The 18723-nt window shown below is 47.9% G+C and overlaps 6 protein-coding genes across 6 annotated transcripts; 3 read left to right on the top strand and 3 right to left on the bottom strand.

Annotated features, from left to right (window-relative positions):
* Positions 1–19: 19 nt before the first annotated feature.
* On the bottom strand, positions 20–1953 carry LOC108033183 (26S proteasome non-ATPase regulatory subunit 5). The gene is made up of 2 exons (XM_017107424.3): positions 704–1953; positions 20–647 (listed from the first exon to the last, which is right to left on the bottom strand). Exons 1-2 carry the CDS (start codon positions 1849–1851, stop codon positions 278–280), a joined length of 1518 nt encoding a protein of 505 aa, XP_016962913.1. The 5' UTR covers positions 1852–1953; the 3' UTR covers positions 20–277.
* A 627-nt stretch (positions 1954–2580) lies between these two features.
* Positions 2581–4642, top strand: LOC108033199 (brahma-associated protein of 60 kDa). The gene is made up of 3 exons (XM_017107445.3): positions 2581–2819; positions 2885–4168; positions 4226–4642. Exons 1-3 carry the CDS (start codon positions 2712–2714, stop codon positions 4379–4381), a joined length of 1548 nt encoding a protein of 515 aa, XP_016962934.1. The 5' UTR covers positions 2581–2711; the 3' UTR covers positions 4382–4642.
* Positions 4643–4693: 51 nt separating this feature from the next.
* On the bottom strand, positions 4694–7178 carry LOC108033129 (lipid scramblase CLPTM1L). The gene is made up of 2 exons (XM_017107352.3): positions 6154–7178; positions 4694–6031 (listed from the first exon to the last, which is right to left on the bottom strand). Exons 1-2 carry the CDS (start codon positions 7045–7047, stop codon positions 5246–5248), a joined length of 1680 nt encoding a protein of 559 aa, XP_016962841.1. The 5' UTR covers positions 7048–7178; the 3' UTR covers positions 4694–5245.
* Positions 7179–7308: 130 nt separating this feature from the next.
* On the top strand, positions 7309–9597 carry LOC108033131 (histone deacetylase complex subunit SAP30 homolog). Its single transcript, XM_017107354.3, has 2 exons — positions 7309–7874; positions 8580–9597. The coding sequence occupies exons 1-2, from the start codon at positions 7482–7484 to the stop codon at positions 8706–8708; spliced, it is 522 nt and encodes a 173-aa protein (XP_016962843.1). The 5' UTR covers positions 7309–7481; the 3' UTR covers positions 8709–9597.
* LOC108033130 (exosome complex component RRP45) lies at positions 9087–11246 on the bottom strand. The gene is made up of 4 exons (XM_017107353.3): positions 10712–11246; positions 9942–10535; positions 9726–9878; positions 9087–9658 (listed from the first exon to the last, which is right to left on the bottom strand). The coding sequence occupies exons 1-4, from the start codon at positions 11166–11168 to the stop codon at positions 9618–9620; spliced, it is 1245 nt and encodes a 414-aa protein (XP_016962842.1). The 5' UTR covers positions 11169–11246; the 3' UTR covers positions 9087–9617.
* A 772-nt stretch (positions 11247–12018) lies between these two features.
* On the top strand, positions 12019–17825 carry LOC108033077 (telomere attrition and p53 response 1 protein). Its single transcript, XM_017107246.3, has 5 exons — positions 12019–12668; positions 14048–14137; positions 14207–14393; positions 14464–14691; positions 15671–17825. Exons 1-5 carry the CDS (start codon positions 12488–12490, stop codon positions 15792–15794), a joined length of 810 nt encoding a protein of 269 aa, XP_016962735.1. The 5' UTR covers positions 12019–12487; the 3' UTR covers positions 15795–17825.
* The last annotated feature ends 898 nt before the right edge of the window (positions 17826–18723 follow it).

The raw sequence follows: 18723 nt of genomic DNA, 5'->3' as shown, positions 1-18723 counted from the left end.
CAAGCATAAGACATTTAAGTTCCTTCAGTTAATATCATTTATTCTCCCCCACAAAAGTTCAATCGTTTTTAAGGCAAACCTCTTACAACTGTCCAAAGAATATTCTGACTATTTGTTGCATCCCCATCGATTCGACCTGCCCCGCGGGGCATTGTTACATGTGATCTAATAGTTAAATCTTATTGTAATTCTATAAATACATATTCAGATGTTAGTTGAACCCGTCGCTGTACACTTGATTTTTAATCAGAGGCGATAAATGCTTGGCATACCGCCTCTAGGCGTTGCCCTGCGGTTCGGTGGCTATGTTTACGTCCGCCTGGATGTGATATGGTCCCTCGTTCACGTACGCCGTGAAGCGCACAGTTTCGGTGGGCGAGAACTCAGCACTAACGGACAGCATCTCCATGATCTCCCACTTGAGAAACTTCACGTCCTTGTGCAGGTCCTTTTGGCGCGAGAGCAGGAACTCCACGGCACCTCCTGTGTTTTTCAGGGCCACAATGCCCCAGGAGTACTTGCAGATGGTCTTCAGGAGGGCCAAGGCGGCCAACTGGAGGTCAGGGAAAGGTGTGTTGATCAGGTCCATGATGGAATTGGCCTGTGCGCCGCCAGCGAAGCTCTCATACCAGGCCTGAAGGATGGAACTGTCAAAGAAGACAGTCATTAGTAGGATAAATGTGAAATATGGAGCCCAAATTACTTGATTTCCTTGGTAGGCGGAGTCGCATCCACCGCGTAGATCACATCCAGCGAGTTGAGAAGGCGCTCTTTAATGGGCGCCGACAGCTTCTTAGTGTACGAGCCGTACATCTTAAACGACTCCTGCACGGCCGTGTTGAAGTGCAGGTGCAGCAGTACCTTTCCCTGCGGAGTACTGGCCAAATTGGCCAGCGTGTCCATGGCTGTGGGCAGAATGGTTTCATCCTCCGACTGCAGCTGCTGAAACAAACAGGCCAGCATGTGCGGATAGCCGGCGATGATCTTTTGCGGCTGGACGGCGGCAATCTTGCCGAAGAACTTCATGATGCTAGGTATGAGCAGAGCGTCCAGGGGATTCTCTTCGATGCGCTGCACCCGAGTGCTGATCACGTCGAAAACGCGACGTCGTTCCATGAAGGAGAGGCCATGGTTCTGTTCCGCCAGTGGCACTAGGATCTCCATCACACTGGCCTGCAGCAGCACATCGTCGTTGTCCAACTCGCTAAGCGCTGCATCCAGGATGAACTCGACGGCGCTAAGGGAGGCGGCACTGCCCTTGGCCAGGGCCACGCCCAGTTCGTAGGCGCGACAACGCACGATTTCGTCTTGCTGCAGGAGCTGCACCAACTTGGCCTGCACGCCGGCATCGGCGAGTCGCTGGACAAGCACAATCGACAGGATATTGATGGCCAGCGAGCTGCTTTCCGTCGTCGGCTGCTTCAGCTCGTCCAGTATGAGGAAGATCAGCTCGTTGCCTGGCAGCGTGTGCACCTGGCCGGCGTTCAACTGGCGGCGCAGCTCCTTGAGCAAACTGGCTAGCACCAGGGCACGCAGGGCGGGATTTGGGTGCGACAGGCCACGGCCCAGCAGCCTAGGGAGCTGCTCGTCGGCGGTGTCCAGAGGCAGCTGATCGAGGCAGTGACCCACCAGCTCCAGGGCCACGTCCACGGCGGGATCCTTGGGAGCAGGAGAGCCCACGGCGAGATTGGCACAGTCATACAATTCCGCCGCGGACAGCAGTCGTCCGATGATTTGGCGCGGAAGGGCCGTCTCCTTGCCGATCGCAGTGTTCATCTTGGTCAGCGCCTCCAGGCGTTGCGGCTTCGATTCCAGAGCCTTTAGATTGGCCACCCACCAACTTTCCTCCATTTCTTGGTTATTATCCCGGACGAAAACGACGTACTCGGTTTTAAAATGAAATGACAATTCAATTGTGTTTTGGCCAGTGCTAGTGGTGGATAAATATCGATGGCGGATTCGATATCGATTTTTTAAACATTGTACATCGACATCATTTATAGATATTACTTTTTAAATAAATATTTAGTTTGTTTTGCATTGTTATTGTGGGCGATTCCATTACACAATGTACATTTAATTGTTGTAAGTTTCAAGATTGTTAAAATGTGAACCAAAATTATATCCACCTAATGTACAAACATGAAAATAAGCACTAATCTTCATAATTCAGCTGAATGTGTAGAAAAGTACAATTTTTAAAACATACGCCAAAAATAAAAAAGGGAGATAATAACTTGTTAAACATCGACTTATACAAATTAATCTTGACATTATTTTGTAGTTCTCTTGTGAAAGCACCTGTATTTACCGAAAGTAGCAAATATTTAGCTATGGGCTTCCTTTATTATTATTCAAGTACTAATAAAAGAAGCACCTAGACCTGGACTTCATTTTTGCACCTACTGAAAACAAACATACTCTTTTTCGGTGTTCAGTTTAATAAAATGAAAGTTTGCATGTTTTTGTTTTTTTTTTAAATTAAAAAATAAAAATAAAGCAAATAAAATGTTGCAGCCCTGCCAGTCGTACCGATAACTATCGCTCCGCCGACCACCTCTAGCACTAGTGCAGCCCTGCTTTGACGCCATTTTACAGGCGAAATTGTGTGTGTGACGCGTTGTTGTATTGTGACAAAAAGCCAGAAATTTTCCTCGGCTGCGAAAAGCGTCTGTTTACGGCCGGAAAACCAGAAGGAACGACCAGTGAAGATGTCGCAACGCTTTGCACCTGGCCAAGCGCCGGTGCAATCGCGGTACCAGCCCCCGCCGCCGGCGTCCGGCATGCGTCCCTATCCGCCGCCAGGCTCCACTTTTCCGGTGAGTTTTCCACGGCTACTCTCGACTACATGGTTCCTGTAATCACATAATCTCATGCCCCACAGCCGCGTGGGTTTCCACTGCATCCGAACACCACGCAACCGGTGCCGGGCACGGCGAACGTGGCCGGAGTGCCGGGAGTTCCCGGTGTGCCCGGCGTTCCGGGGCCCTCGCTGCTGCAGCGCGCCGCCCAACAGCCGCCGTTCCAGAGCAGCCTGCGGGGCACAGGTGCCGCCGGCGGAGGCGTGGGATCCGGCGGAGGGAGCAAGCGGTCTAATGAGTCCCGCAGCATGGGCGGCGGCGGTGGCAAAGGTGACTTTGTGACGGCCAAGAAGAAGAAGAAGCTGGCGGACAAGATTCTGCCGCAGAAGGTACGGGATCTAGTGCCCGAGTCGCAGGCGTACATGGATCTGCTGACGTTCGAGCGGAAACTGGACGCCACCATCATGCGCAAGCGCCTGGACATCCAGGAGGCCCTCAAGCGACCCATGAAGCAGAAGCGCAAGCTGCGCATCTTCATCTCGAACACATTCTATCCCAGCAAGGAGCCCACAAACGATGGCGAGGAGGGAGCCGTCGCCTCGTGGGAACTGCGGGTGGAGGGCCGCCTGCTGGAGGACGGCAAGGGAGATCCCAACACGAAGATCAAGCGCAAGTTCTCGTCGTTCTTCAAGTCGCTCGTTATCGAGCTGGACAAGGAGCTGTACGGGCCGGACAACCACCTGGTCGAGTGGCATCGCACCCACACCACCCAGGAGACGGACGGGTTCCAGGTGAAGCGGCCGGGCGATCGCAATGTGCGCTGCACCATCCTCCTGCTGCTCGACTACCAGCCGCTGCAGTTCAAGCTGGACCCGCGCCTCGCCAGGCTGCTGGGCGTGCACACGCAGACCAGGCCGGTGATCATCTCCGCCCTGTGGCAGTACATCAAGACGCACAAGCTGCAGGACGCCCACGAGCGCGAGTACATCAACTGCGACAAGTATCTGGAGCAGATCTTCAGCTGCCAGCGCATGAAGTTCGCCGAGATACCGCAACGCCTCAATCCGCTGCTGCACCCGCCCGATCCGATCGTGATCAATCATTTCATCGAGAGCGGGGCTGAGAACAAGCAGACCGCCTGCTACGACATCGATGTGGAGGTGGACGACACGCTCAAGAACCAGATGAACAGCTTCCTGATGAGCACTGCCAGCCAACAGGAGATCCAGGGGCTGGACACGAAGATCCACGAAACAGTGGACACCATTAACCAGATGAAGACGAACAGGGAGTTCTTCCTGAGCTTCGCCAAGGATCCGCAAATGTTCATCCATCGCTGGATCATCAGTCAGACGAGGGACTTGAAGGTTGGTCTCGCCCACTGTTGGGTCATTCCCCTTTCTAAACTTTATTTCGCCTTTCAGCTGATGACTGATGTGGTGGGCAATCCGGAGGAGGAGCGCCGGGCGGAGTTCTACTACCAACCATGGACGCACGAGGCCGTTTCGCGCTACTTCTTCACCAAGGTCAACCAGAAGCGGGCCGAGCTGGAGCAGGCGCTGGGCATACGCAACGGCTAGGCGAATGCTGTGCCCAGTCTCCGCCAGCGGTCAACTCCTGGATTCAACGCCGACCGGCATCCGGCAAACTCTTTTTCCTTCGCCAGTTTAGTTTAAGCTTAAAATATGTCCTTTTTTTCGACAAGCTGAATTCCTCCCGTTCCACAACCGCAATCCCATGTCCTAAAGGCCCCTAAATACACACATCCAGCGCAAATATTGGACTCAGCAGTAAGCTAATAAAACGGCATACAAATATAGAAACCAATCTTTGGAAGTCGACTCTGCGGCCTTTTCCTTAGGTTTGGCTTAGTAACAAAAGGCATTCGCGAATTGCACTTTAAAATATGTGATTTTATTGATTCTATATTTATGCAGCCTTCTGATACTTTTAGATTCCTCTAACTTTTACAAATGCTTTTATCTCGGTTAATTGCGGCTTTCTGGATTGCTGTTAACTGATTGTTTCTAAATACACTTTGATCTACGTGGGGGTATATTGTGGTTTCGCTGTTGCCGTCCAATCGAACAACATGCGAGTGGACGGGCCAGCATTTAAGTCGATACACGTTATTGCCTAATTTACACTTTAAAAGTATGCGATTTTAGTTGATTCCTTAGTTTGGAAAACTTCCAGTGCTCTTGGTTGCTTTAAAACTGTATAAAATGCATTTCCGGTTGGGACAATGACTACACTCGATTTACGATTAGCAACTAGTAACCATTCGAACGCAAGTTTCAAATGGCTGAGTCTACAACAAGGGGCTAATATCACTACGGAACTAAAGACGGAGTCGGATTACAGCAAAACGCAAGCGCGAGTGGACTACAGCCCAGGCCAGACCGGAGGCCGAAGACGGAATGTGCAGCCTTTTCTTCTCGCGATCAATTGCGCTTCTTGCGACTGGCCGCCGCGGCGCTCGTTGGGGCGTTGGCAGTGTCCGGGGCCTCGCCGACGGCCAGACCCGTGTCCAGGCGACTCTTGTCCACCGGGTAGAGCCAGCGCTGGTACAGGTAGATGATGAACACAATGTCGTCGCGCAGACAGGCCACCCGATGGGCCGTGGGCATGGTGATGATGAAGGCGAAGAAGTCGTCGATGAAGGTGTTGAACGCCTTGTACATGAAGGCGCGCCACGGCAGCGCGGCCACGGACTTCAGCTTGTAGTTGACGAACAGTTGCGGCAGCATGAACAGGAAGCCGAAGGCGTAGACCCCGTTGACCAGCGAGTTGAGCGTCCAGGAGTACCACGAGCGGTGTGGCTGGTAGAGCAGCGAGTACACTGCTCCGCCCAGGCAGAGAGGATACAGCAGGTAGCTCAGGTAGCGCATGCCCTGCCGGTCGAACTGGTCGGTCTCCTGCTCCTGCGCCAGCTGCCCCTCCGGCTGCTTGCCGTTCCGCCGGTCCACCTGCTCCAGCTTGCGGCGAACCAGGCCGCTGAAGCTCAGCTCCAGCCGCAGGATCTTCTTGCACTTCCACAGCTCGATGAGGGTGCCCAGGCCCACGGGCACGAGCACCAGGTACGAGGTGTTCTCGTCCAGCAGGTACAGGAAGATCACGATCTGCGAGAACGCCCGCCACATGGTGGTGCGGCTGGAGAGGCCCTCGTACGACTGCTTCTTGCGCCAGAAGGCCACGTCGTTCTTGAAGCTCAGAAAGTCGAACAGCATCTGCGGGCGGGGCAAAGCATACAGATATCCAGATTACTTATGGGTACAATTTATATTGTTTGTGAAGGAAATTAGAGGTGGAATGGACCAGCCTACCCCAAGGACACCCCATCCCTACTCACATGGATGCTGGACACGAAGATCGTGCCGCACAGCAGGTACACATTAGTGTCCGAGAAGATGCCCTTCACCTCGTCGATGTCCTTGGTGGCGAATCCGATGGTGAGCAGCGCCTGGGTGGCGTGCTCCATGAGCAGCATCAGCCGCAGCTTGCCCACGCCCACCGGCTTGTAGTGGAAGCTGAAGGTGAACTCGGTGGTGTTCCGGGTGACGGGCACCAGGTCCTTGAGCCGCGTGTTGAACGTATCGGTCTGCAGGATGGGCAGGATCTGCTGCATGCGGTTGACGCGGATCAGAGGCGCCAGTTCCGGTGGGACATCCGCTTGCGAGACGGAGAAGAGATCGGTGAGCAGGGTCACGTACACATTCGACCGGATGTGGGTGCTGGGACGTCCGACGGAGGAGGCGGACTTCTTTCCCTTCTCCTGGACGGCGGCGCCGGCTCCCTTGTCGGATTCCCCCAGCAGGTTGAAGGCCTCCGCGCGCGGCACCATGTAGTCCGTGAGACTCATGGTGTGGACCACGGTGGGTCCGTCCCGGCGCAGGCTGCGCCACTCCAGGGGCTCGCCCTCCAGGGCCACCACCACATGGAAATACAGGGAGCCGTTGCGCCGCGTCTTGAGCGGCACGTCCAGCTGGAAGTCGTGCTCGAAGCCCTGGTCGTAGTCGAAGCGCTTGGCCTTGTACAGGTCCCGCACCTCGGAGGCGATGGGGTTGCGGCTGAGCGAGGAGAACAGCGCCAGCTGGAGGCGTGGCCGGTCCGCCAGGAAGGACGTGTAGCAGGGCACGCCGCTGCACTGCAGCGAGGTGAAGAGCTGCGACATCTGGTAGATGGAGTGGCCGATGTACGCCAGGAAGGCCACGCCCAGCAGCGTCGAGATCGAGGGCAGGGCCATCGCCACGGTTTACGGATTAGCTCGGTGGTGCGGCTCCCGGCGCACGGTGGGTGGAGTGGTGGGCGGTGGGCTGCGGCGATTGAGAGCCGAAGTTGGGGAAAACTAGAGAGTTTCCCGGCAGTGTTGCCAGATGGCCTGGCGGCTTTTGAAAGTTATCGACAGGGGCGCTGTCTCCGCTGTGTCGGGAGTGTGTCTTCGCTAGGTCTCCCACCTCTCAGTGTGGCCGTTCGACACCGTTTTCGGTGTATTCGAACAAAGGGGAAATGGTACAACTTATCGATAGGTCCGGACAGCAAGCAAAGCAAAGGGAAAAACAGAGAAGGGACGAAGAGAAACGGAGAAGAAAACAGAGGAGGCAGCAGAGCAAAAAGCAGGAAAGGATTGGATTGTGTTGGTTTGGATAGGAAATCGGAAATCTCGAGGGATCGCACAGGATGAACAACGGATTCAGCACGGGCGAGGAGGACAGCCGCGGGCACACGGACCAAACCTGCTGCCTGATCGACGACATGGAGCGGTGTCGCAACCAAGCCGGCTACGCCAGCTACTCCAAGCGCATCCAGAAGACGGTGGCCCAGAAGCGCCTCAAGCTCAGCAGCGACCCCGCCGCGCAGCACATCTACATCTGCGACCACCACAAGGAGCGCATCCAGTCGGTGCGCACCAAGCGGCGTCGCAAGGACAGCGAGGACGACAGCAACGAGACGGACACGGACCTGCACGAGTTCCCCGATCTCTACCAGCTGGGCGTGAGCACGCTGCGCCGCTACAAGCGCCACTTCAAGGTCCAGACGAGGCAGGGCATGAAGCGGGCGCAGCTGGCGGATGTGAGTAGAAAACCCAGGGGAGTCCCTCCTCTCCAAGGGACTTTACTTCTAAGAAACCACGTATAATCACTGGGCACATTAGATTCTAGCGGGTGACCTCAGCCTGCATTGATTTACCAAGTGTTTTTAGTGACTTTGGTCTAGTTTAGACTAGATTATGGCTGGGGTCATAGAAAAACCAGGGAAAGTGATCATACAACAGAGGTTCTCTCTCCCCTTAGTGACTTCAGAACCAGGAAACCATGTAGAATCACTGAAAACACTAGATTGTGTCGTGTGACTCCAACCTCCATTGATTTACAAAGTGTTTTAGTGACTTTAACCATGGCGGACGAGGAGAAACCAGGAAAAATAGTTGTAAACCAATGGTTTTCTTTCCATTTAGTGATCCCACTCCCAAAAATCATGTAGAATCATGGGGTGTTCATTTTTATAATCACTTCAGTACCGATTTACCAAGTGTTTTTAGTGACTTTATTCATTACAGATGTATGAACCACTAGGTAATCCGTCAAAAAACTTCTGAAAACTATTCTTCATCGAGTGTTTTCTTAACATTTAATGCGCTACTCCATTGGGTTTAGTGACTTTAGCGTAGAAATAAGGATCAGGGCTTTTATAAGCATAGAATCTGCACTTTTTATCCCACAATTGCAATTAGCTTCTACGGATTCAATTAAACTCTTCCAATCCCTTCTCGTTTAGACCATTATGAAGCACTTCAAGACAATACCCATCAAGGAGAAGGAGATCATCACGTTCTTCGTGTACATGGTGAAGATGGGCTCGAATAAGCTGGACCAGAAGAACGGCCTTGGCAACGACACCACCTGAAGGCGCGTCGGCGGGCGGAGGGAGGAGGAGGACGCCGACGACGTCTACTCCTTCTAACGCTGGCCAACCGCCAACTACCACTTCTCACATTGTTGCTGCATTTGCTGAACGTCGGCATTGTTCACCCGAATAAGGAAATACGAAATACTGATAGCGAAATGTCCTTCTCATCTGTAACCCCCCTGTAAACCCAGACCTACACCACCACTGCCCGAACTCCTTTCCCCCGATCCCCGGAATGCAAATATTATTGAAAGGATGCATGCAATGAAAGAGCGTAAGGAAAAAGGCAACTGGTGCTCCCAAAAAATAGTATATCGCGATAAAACGTAACTTAATCTTAAACAAAAAATTTTACAAAACTAATTGTAGCCTTGGTCCGTTGTTAATAGCTCTTTATACACACATTAAATTAAATAAACTATGTAAATTTACAAGAGAATTAACAGAAAACACACCACACTGAATCAAATAGCAATTCGTACTCTTAGGCTTAAAGACATGGCGACGCGAATGTTGTTCATTTAATCGTTTGTATTATACATCAAGTTACGTGGGGATGGCTAAACAAAACAAGACAAGACACCAATAAACACTAAACGAATCGAAGCACAGTTAGACAACAATAAAAGTACATGAAACGGAAACGACACAGTGTCGCTGTAAGAGAGTAATTAAAATAACTTGCAATATTTAAACTTAAACATCGTCTCGTTTGCCCCGGCGGGTTGGAAATATATTTAACGCTCTAGTTTAAGCCTAACTAAGACGACATCGGTTCCATACATCAATTGGAATTCCGCATTAAACGATTTCTGTTAAAGCCTAGACTGATTTTAGCCATACATTTAAGCCTAAATAAAACTTAATAGAAAGCATTTTCACTTAACTAACTGACTATCACATCGGCTAGATGACTGGCTTGGCCTCCTCCTCGGAGTCGCTGTGATCTGGAAGAGATTTTGGGAGTGATATCAAATGGATTCTAGCTGATTATAATTCGAGTTGCCGACGTACTTTGTTTCTTCGCTTGTTGCTTTTTATTGGCCTTGCTTTTGCTGCGATTCTGCTTGCCCTTGCCGGCCTTCGCTGTGGACGCCTCCGAGGGTGTGGGCAGTTCCTGGGAGTCCTCATCCTGGGGCAGCCAACTGCTGGAGTCCACGGGGGCGTCTATAAGAGAGTAAATCAACCATGAATATTGTGTTATCCCAGATCGTGGTGAACCTAGCTCACCTGTCTCCTGGTTGTCCGGCTCTTCCTCGACTGCCGTCTCCTCAACGTTTGGCTTCGCAATGGCCTTGGTGTCCACATCCATTTTTTCGCTTTGAGGAGCCTGGGGCTCCTGCTTTTGGTGACCCATCAGTTTCCTGAAACTCAGCTTTTGCTGATTGTCACCGATGAGAGCCACCAGTCCCTGGACCAATCGACCGTCCTGCAACCGACGCTCTTCGTCCAGCGACAAAGCCTTGCGTATGAAGTCCACCAGGGACTTGGCACGAGTCGCTGCATTGCGGGCACATTGCATGATTGTTCGGACATTGGTGGGCGCAGTGCCTCCGGCATTCAGGGTGCACAGCTCCTGGTACGAGTTAAAGCTGAGCACAATCACCGAATCGGCGGCGTTCTCCTCCAGCAGAAGTGGGTCCACAATTGGCTGGCCACTGCTCTTGTAAATGCAATAGGTGACACTCACTGGGTAGTGGAGGAAAAGCAGCGGGATGAATTCCCGCTCCTTCTCCGTGTAGATGCGCAGTTCATCGTCCGCGAACGTGACGTCGGGTCGCCGGAAGTGCATTAGAGCAGCCAAAGTGGCTATGGTGCTGGCATCTACGGAAAACAGCAGGGCTTTAGTGGTTAGCAAAGTTAAATAATACCAATTATCTTCTAAGACGAGCTTAGATATATGTAATTTGCAAGAAATGCTGTAATCTGATTCGTTTTTGATCGTTTTTCATTTGTTTTAAAGGATAGTGCGAGACAACGTCGTAGACTAAGGCTCTTACCATACAGATTCCCGTCGTGATTGAGCACATTGATGTCCACGCGGATACACCACACATGCTGCTCGGCGGCCACGCACAGGGACTCCAGGTCCACGCACCTGGAGCTGCGGAAGGTCCTTTCGAGCAGGGAGTTGAGGGTGAGGGACCTCTGGTCATGTGTGCTTTGCACTTCGTCCAGGAAGGCCACGCCGCCGAGGTTCACGTTCAGCTGGAGCTTGCCCTCGTTGGGCCGGGACGTGGTCGGTGCGCCCAGGTCGCAGGTCACGTGGGTCAGCACCTTCGTCTCGCCCAGGGACACCGCCACAGTGCCCCAATCCGCGCCGAAGGTCAGCTCCACGTCGCGGCACTCGTTGGAGCGCCGGCCGTCGAAGCGCTGGTTCTGCTTCACCGCCAACTGAACGAAGTTCCGCTCCGGCTTCGACTTGCCCGGCTCGAAGAGATTGGAGTTCATAAACATCCTGCTTTCGTTTTGTTTTGGCTTTGATTCGTTTAGGATTGGACCGGCTTTCAAAAACGTGCAGACAACTGTTGCGGCGTTGCCACGTCGTTCGAATAGTTAGCTGTTCCGGAGCTAGTTCCAACGAAACCGGAACTATTAAAGGGCGTAATAAAATTACTAGTTTCCCTGTTAACGGAGAAAAAAAGCCATTTTAAGGAACAAAAAAACATAACTTATATCGCCCTTGTGGGCGAACACGCTTAAATTATTCTATAGCTTTAGAAATCTTGAGTTTTCGAGAACAGTAACTTTCGTATATTAATTAGATTCAGTCTTCGTTGTTTAGTGGCTTTCAAATCTTAAAAAAAAATAAAGATATGAAATGTACTTTATGAAGTATTCTTGCCATATAAGTTCACATATACATTTATATATAAAATGGCAACGTTTACAAGAACATCTTTCACTGGTTCACAAATTAAAAATGAACTAGCAGCACTATCTATAAATTAAACAAACTTGTATATATATTATATATATATTTTATCATTAAGCTTTTTTATTTATATTTGTGAAACAACACAGTCAGATATTAATGTTTTGAAAACTTCCAAAGGAAATCGAAAACTAACTTTAGTTAATAAAAACAAATTTCTTAGTTACGAAAATATCAATTTAATTTAATTTGTAATTTAGAACCCAATAACAATGATATACTACTTCTATAAAATACCGATTTTTTAACAAGCCATTGGCCGCCATCTTTATTTTTAAGAACCCCAAATTCGTGACTGGTTCGCCGGTTCAGAACTCGTTCCCGAAAATCGAACTAGAATGCCTGGCACTACATTCGTTTGACAGTTCTCGCCTGTCTGGCAACGCCGTCACTGAGTGTGAGTTCTTTTTTGTGCTGGTTTACAACATAAAAGTGCTGCTCGCTCGATGTTCGTACAGTAAATAAATTAAAATCATCTACAACCGGGCGGCCAGAGAAGCGATTGGCTTGCGAGGACGGTCAAAACGGTGGACTACCAACCGATTTCCTGGTCAATTCCAAAATCAAAACCGAGAGTTGGTCCAAAGTGCGTGCGAGTGTGTTGGTGCGTTTCGTTTCGCGTGTGTGCCAGTGTGTGTGTGCGTGTGTCGTCGTAGCAGCAGCAGCACCACCACCAGAAGAAGAAGCACAAGCAGCAGCAGCAGCAGAAAAGGAGCAGCGGAAGAAGAAGAGAAGGTAGTCCAGGCATTTGCCGGAACGGGAAAGGAACCGTAACTTGGGACCCACTCGTCCCGACCTGACCCGAAGGCAGAGCGTGCGAGAGAGTGAGACGCAAGGAGAAATGCAACAACAACCGGAGTTGGGCAGCGAGGAGAGCTGGCTGGAGGAGCAGTGTCACCGCGAAATCCACGGCCAGCATGACGAGTTCGAACGGGAGTATGTGCGTCAGCGGGACAACAATCTGAGCACCGTGTGGGGAGCATTCCAGGATTCGGCCACCGCCGTCGCCCAGCTTTACAGAGGTGAGGGGGCTAGAGATCCCGTTATCCCTTCCAAGGGCGTAGGCTTCGGCTTCCATGTTCAACATTTTCTTTCTTTTTTTTTTTGTTACTGTTCTGTTCTTTGTGTTTCCATTCCGTCTGTCTATCTGTGTGTTGTTTGTTTGTGTGTGTGCAGTCTCTCTTCAAAAATAGTTTTGGGCGAGGTATTAATAGAACAGCAGGAAGAAGAAGAGGCAGCAGCCCGGCTTTCATGAAAATGCAACTCCCCTTCTCGCTCGCTCCTCAAACTACGCATTATCAAAATGCAGAAAGGGCTATGTGCGTTGTTGTTGTTGTTGTTGTTATGAGTGGTTTGGGGCGGGGGGAGATGCAATAGAATAGGGAGCAAAAGAAAAAGAGAGAGAGGTCTAGAAAAGTGAGATGGCGAGAGGCAAGTGCAATGGAAAGGGAATAGGGCGGGGAAGAGGATGAGCGGGGCAGAGGCGTCGCCTGAAAGAATTGGTATCCCCTTTTAGTTGTTGCTGCTGCTGCCTATTTTGTTGTTGTTGATATCATTAATCAACATGTGCGTGCGTGCAGACTCATCTGACTGCCTGTGTGTATGTGTTTGTGTGAGGGTCGAACAGCTGTTTTGCTTTCGTCATTGTTTTCGGCTTGCGAAATGAAAAATAGGAAGGGAAAATAGGTGCAAAACTTAATCTCTCTCGCTCTGCTTCCCAATGTATTTGTTGTATTTCATTGCAAATCGTATATTTCTAGAGCCTATTGCCATCCCTCTTGCACCGCTCTCTTCCTCTTCCTCTGGGTCGATAGCAGCTCTTCTCGTTCTCTCCCTTCCACTCTGCCCCTGTCTCTCTCTCCCTCGTCCTTTTCATCCTTTCGTGCAGCAGGTGTGCGGGGAGCAGGGGAAGGAAGAGCGGGAGAGCACAGCAGGGAGAGAACGATCGACAAGTCGGACAAGTTTGTTTTTGTTGTTTGCACTCCACCTGGAAATTGCTTCTGCAAGGATCCCAAGTCGGCCATATTCCATTCCGCTTCGTAGCCAGTGTTCCTACATACATGTATGGTAAACCAACCTACCGAAATTCCGATCCATAAAATTCCTATATTCCAGGAATATCGATCCGTAAATTGCCTTTAAATCTACGGATTTGCGGATTTGTATTGATATTGTTTTTTCTCAGGTTAATCTTATGTTAACATTTTTAAGGGATTACCTAGTTTCCCATTCTAAGCCCAAGTATTTCTAATATTACAAATTCTAGGATTGTAAAAAATGTCGCCGGAAAACAATATATTAGGTGCAGCTATAACAAAGCCTCAATTATGATATAAGTCTTAGGACATTTTTGATACCCTTGCACATAATAATATTAATGATATTTCTCTTTTTCCCGCAGAGCGCTCGTCGAACACATATTCCTCAGACACAGGCGCCCTTTGGCTGCCCTTCCAGACCGCAGCTGGCACTGTGACAACACTCTACAAAGGTGGGTTTCTCCGGTCCTGTACTTACTGCAATCCTGCTTAACTAATTCCCGACCTCCGATCCCGTCCAGAATCATGTGATGGTCTCAAACGCACCAGCGACGCTGCCATTCAGTGCGGCTACCAAAGACGCACTCGCGAGTTGGCCGATTGGGCGCGCAGCAAAAAACGCCGGATGATACGGCGCGAGGATCTCCTGGCCTATTTGGCCGGAAAGCCCCTACCGCCATCCAACTCAAATCCACATGCCAATCGTCGGTGAGTCGCCGTTGAAACCCGGCCCGAACTTGCCCGATTAAAACCGTTTTCTTCTCCCCGCTCCATGCAGCTCGCCGAAACCGGAGCACCATCACCAGAGCGGCAGCGGCGGCTCTGGCCTGGGATTCCACAGCTCCGGACTGGGCCTGCCCAGTGGTCCGCCCTCAGCCGCCGGCGGCGGACACCTGCTGTCCGCCGGAGCAGCCGGTGGCCGTCAGGAGGGGTCGGCCGGCGCCCCTGGCGGCGGAATCGGCGACGATTTGCACACCTTCAAGGAGGCCTTGGTTTTGCGTCCACGGTTAGTTGAATGGTTCACCAAACATTTAATTCCCACTGCGGCAAGCTTTGGAAGATCAACCGACCGTCCAAGAACTGCAAGTCAATCTTGTCTGGTAGAATTCTCTGAAACTGAAGTAGGCGAGTCAGAAAACATGAGGTTGCCTTTTTTGGCAGTTGCATTGAATCCGGTTTAGCGCTCTTTCCAAAACTTAAATATCTGTGCATAAAAAACAGTAGAAGCAAAAACCGTGAAGTAGCTACATTAGTTTCCTATTTTATTTAAAACTAAAAATATTGTGTCGCAGCTTATTTTGTAAAAGCAACAAAGCCCTCAAAGTAAGTTTTAGAACTTGTGCGAAACATTGTGTGAGGCTCTCGTCATGTTTGATAATTTCTTAAAAATGTGCTGCCACAATTTGTCACTTTCATAGAAGAAATGTGTTAATAAAAATGTTATTTTCGATAGAATAGGAATGCACAAAACCGGAGTCAGAGTTTTGGTCAATCATAAAACTACTTTTAGGCTGTTCTATGAATTTTAGAACATCCTTATAAAACAGCCTTCAACTCCCTGAAGCCTTCGTTGCAGAGGTGTGGAACAGTGAGATTTGATTTGTAACTATAAAACGAATCCCAATTAAAATTTTGAATGTTACGATCTTGGAAAAATATAAAATGAAAAAATGAATAACAAAATGTTTATAAAAATGTATAAAAAAAGCAAGGAGATTTTTCTCATTCGAGGAAAATGTTTAAAAAGTAGAGATTCACAAAAACTTGACATTTTCAATATTTTGTATCATTAAACGGAATTTGTTAACTTTTCCATTGATGCCAAATGTACAAAGATTCGTCAACTTCTGACTGACATAATGTGCTGTGCAGAGAATGAAAGATAGCGTATTATATATGATATATGGCCTATTCCGCAAATAATAACAATGACGCCTTTATGCTGACTAATTTAAATTAACTGAGTGATGTTCTTAATATTGCAGTGGCCCGGAACTATTCGCATTTGTTGCCAACGAAATCGCGCGCCATTGCAAGCGTCCCGGCAGTCCCATCGACGACAAAATGGACATTTGCCACTACAGCAGTAAACGCCAGCGCTTCATGTAATCCAATACCAACGGCGAACCCAGCCAGCCCAAAGCAAAGCTCCCGGTCATCGAAGCACCAATCCAACCCACTCCACCTCTGGAATCGAAAAGGAGACACTGCGCGGGAAATTGATTGACCGCCGGTCTGCTGTCAAAGGCTTGCGAGAACATAAAATGTAAATTTATGTTTAGTTTTTCGGTTTTAAGGTGGCCTACCATATTTTTTTTTATAAAAACCCTTTTCCTCACTCCCTGCACACCTACATACAGCAAATGTACGTAATACACACAAAAATCACACATAAATTAGTTAAGTTACGTTTTAGTTGATAGCACGTAAGGAAAAATTCATGCTGATAGTGATGACAGCAGAAGATGTTTATGTTGAATACGATAATGCCGCCGTTCGGGCACTATTACACAAACTGTTGATCATTGTCATCATGCATTGCACGAAACGGAGTGAAGAGGAGTTTTGGAGTACGATATCTGTTATATGCCAGCTGTGCGTCTGAGTTAAGAATAAGCGAAGCAGTAATAGTGAAAGGTATTGTAAAGAGTATATCCCCCTTTTTGCGCTATGCAAACAACCACAAATGAAGCTGTGTAAATACAAAACTAAGAGACACCACAAGAAAACCGAGACAGTAATACAACGTTACATGTATACACTATTTGTATATGCTACTTAAAGTCGCCTATCCCGCCTCATTTCACCCAATTTTCGAATCCTAACGCAGCTCCAGATGCTATATCTAAGTGGTGTCTTCCCCCCGAAACCGAAAACTAAATTCCACCTTGCAAAATCTAATCTAAAACGAAAGTATTCCCGTAACTGAATGAGGGCGGATGAAGGGAAGCGAAAACTTGGATCGAACCATTGGTATTGCCTGGTTCCAGAACACCGAAGTATGAGGGTAGAGTCCGTCCTGCAATGCCAATGGTTCCATCTAGTTGAAGAGGTCGCGAAAGCCCAACCGAAAACTATGATAAACAATCTGTGGTGATTGTAACTTCAAGCTAGCCAGGTTATACCATATACACAACATCTATTTATATGTAGCTATGTATATGAATAGCATACGAAGATGTAATATTGATCCGCGTAGTTGGCACATGGAGGAAAGAACAATCCGGCAGCAGAGAATTACTAAAGCAGCATACACTGGTCTGCATGAGTATTTTGACGAAACAAAAGTTGGATATACTCATAATTTGAACTTACTTCATGAAAACTTTGGCATCAATCGAAAGGTAATTTAAATGCCGTTTGAATGATGCAAAAACTTTCCTTAACCCATTCAGTACTTATTGAAAAGAACGAAATTGTCAAAAAATCTACTTTTTAAACTGTTTCCCCCGTCTCGAAAACGTAAATTTTGTTATGCAAAAAGTTTCTTTAAACAAAAATAATAGTGACTGCAAACAAATTTTTTTAGAAACCATTTTGCTTATATTTTTTATGATTTTTCGAAGGTGACAGTGTCGGAAAAAATTTTATGGATAAGAGAAAAATATGGCCTAAATGCGTATTTCTAAACATTTTAAAAAGACATAAGAAAAATGGTTTTTGAAACATTTTTGTTGCAGTTAATATTAGTTTGGTTTAAATACTTATGCCGACTAGTGTATGCATGCGGGCTCCGGTTTTTATTAATTTATTTTCTTTTTTACAAAGAAACGATTGTTGTTTTCATAACGATATGAAAGATGGGTTTTACGTAAACCGAAGCACCAATTTTTGGGTTTTGAAAGGTAAAACGAAAGAAATGTGAAAGTGAAAACCGGAGCCCGGCTGATAGAAGAAACGGAAAGCTGGCTAAATTAATTGTATATCGGCGCGAAGTCAAGCGGCAGCCGAGAGTCGTATATCGAAGTCCTATGAAAATAATGCGTTGTAATTATATGTACTAAAACCTAATGAATTATTTAAAAAAATCCATAAGAAAATCTAAAAAAAAGAACATCATTAAAAAGGAACAAAACAAACTACAAGGAACCCGAAAATTGTAAGTTAAATAAAAACGTACGAAAAAACAGAAAATTAAAACAGAGATTGTTTTTACTTAGCGAGGGGAGAGAACTGCATTTGATATTGCAAATCAGTTGAATTCCTAGAAGCATTACTGAAAGGAAAAGACCACGTCCTTTGTGTGCAGCAGAGTTCTTAAAAGTCCAATCCACTTTTCCAATGAAATAGTGCCCTGCAATTTCACATTGAAATTCATTGCTATTTTTATTTCGTATTTCATTAATATTAATTACACTTGTATATATCTTGCGTGTATATATATATGTATGTATATATAATTTTATTTCCATGTAAATTATGTTTCGTTTGTTGATTTTGTTGACTGCTCTAAGCTGGCGAAAACGTTATTTCGACGGTTATCTCGAGTGAGCAACGAAAAAAGACTGGAGCCGCATCGAAAAAAGCAATGCTCAGCAGCTCTGGGATTCGCCACCGCCAACGCAAGTCTACGAAAGCAGCGTGTTTCTGATCGAATATATATCTTGAACGAGTTGTTAAACTTCTAGAGAGTTAAGTTTTCAAAAAAAGATTAAAGCCTTCAACCGGGTATACCATTTATGAATTAGAATCAATCGGTTTTGTGTGAGATATTTATGATGGGTTATTAGATACTCCGAATTAAAAATGAAAACCACATAGTTTGTAATACACATCCACCAAACAGTATTGAAAATTAAACAAATGTATTAAATAAAACGAAACCCACTGCCTTCCGTAGAAATGCGATAGAGGCTTCACTTGTGTAGTAGATAAAGCGATGAAAATGTGTGCCAGATGCAGCTCTTATTTTAAACATTTATGGAACAAATAGAACTCGCTTTTTTTGTAGATTTTTTGATTTTTCACAATCGTTCAACAGCAACAGAAACAAGAGACCGGAGCACAGGGTTTCGGCTAGCATAGTTGCAGGGTGTTG

This window comes from Drosophila biarmipes, chromosome X (genome assembly GCF_025231255.1).
Source record: "Drosophila biarmipes strain raj3 chromosome X, RU_DBia_V1.1, whole genome shotgun sequence".
NCBI lineage: Eukaryota > Metazoa > Arthropoda > Insecta > Diptera > Drosophilidae > Drosophila > Drosophila biarmipes.
This window is presented reverse-complemented; position numbering and strand designations above follow the sequence as displayed.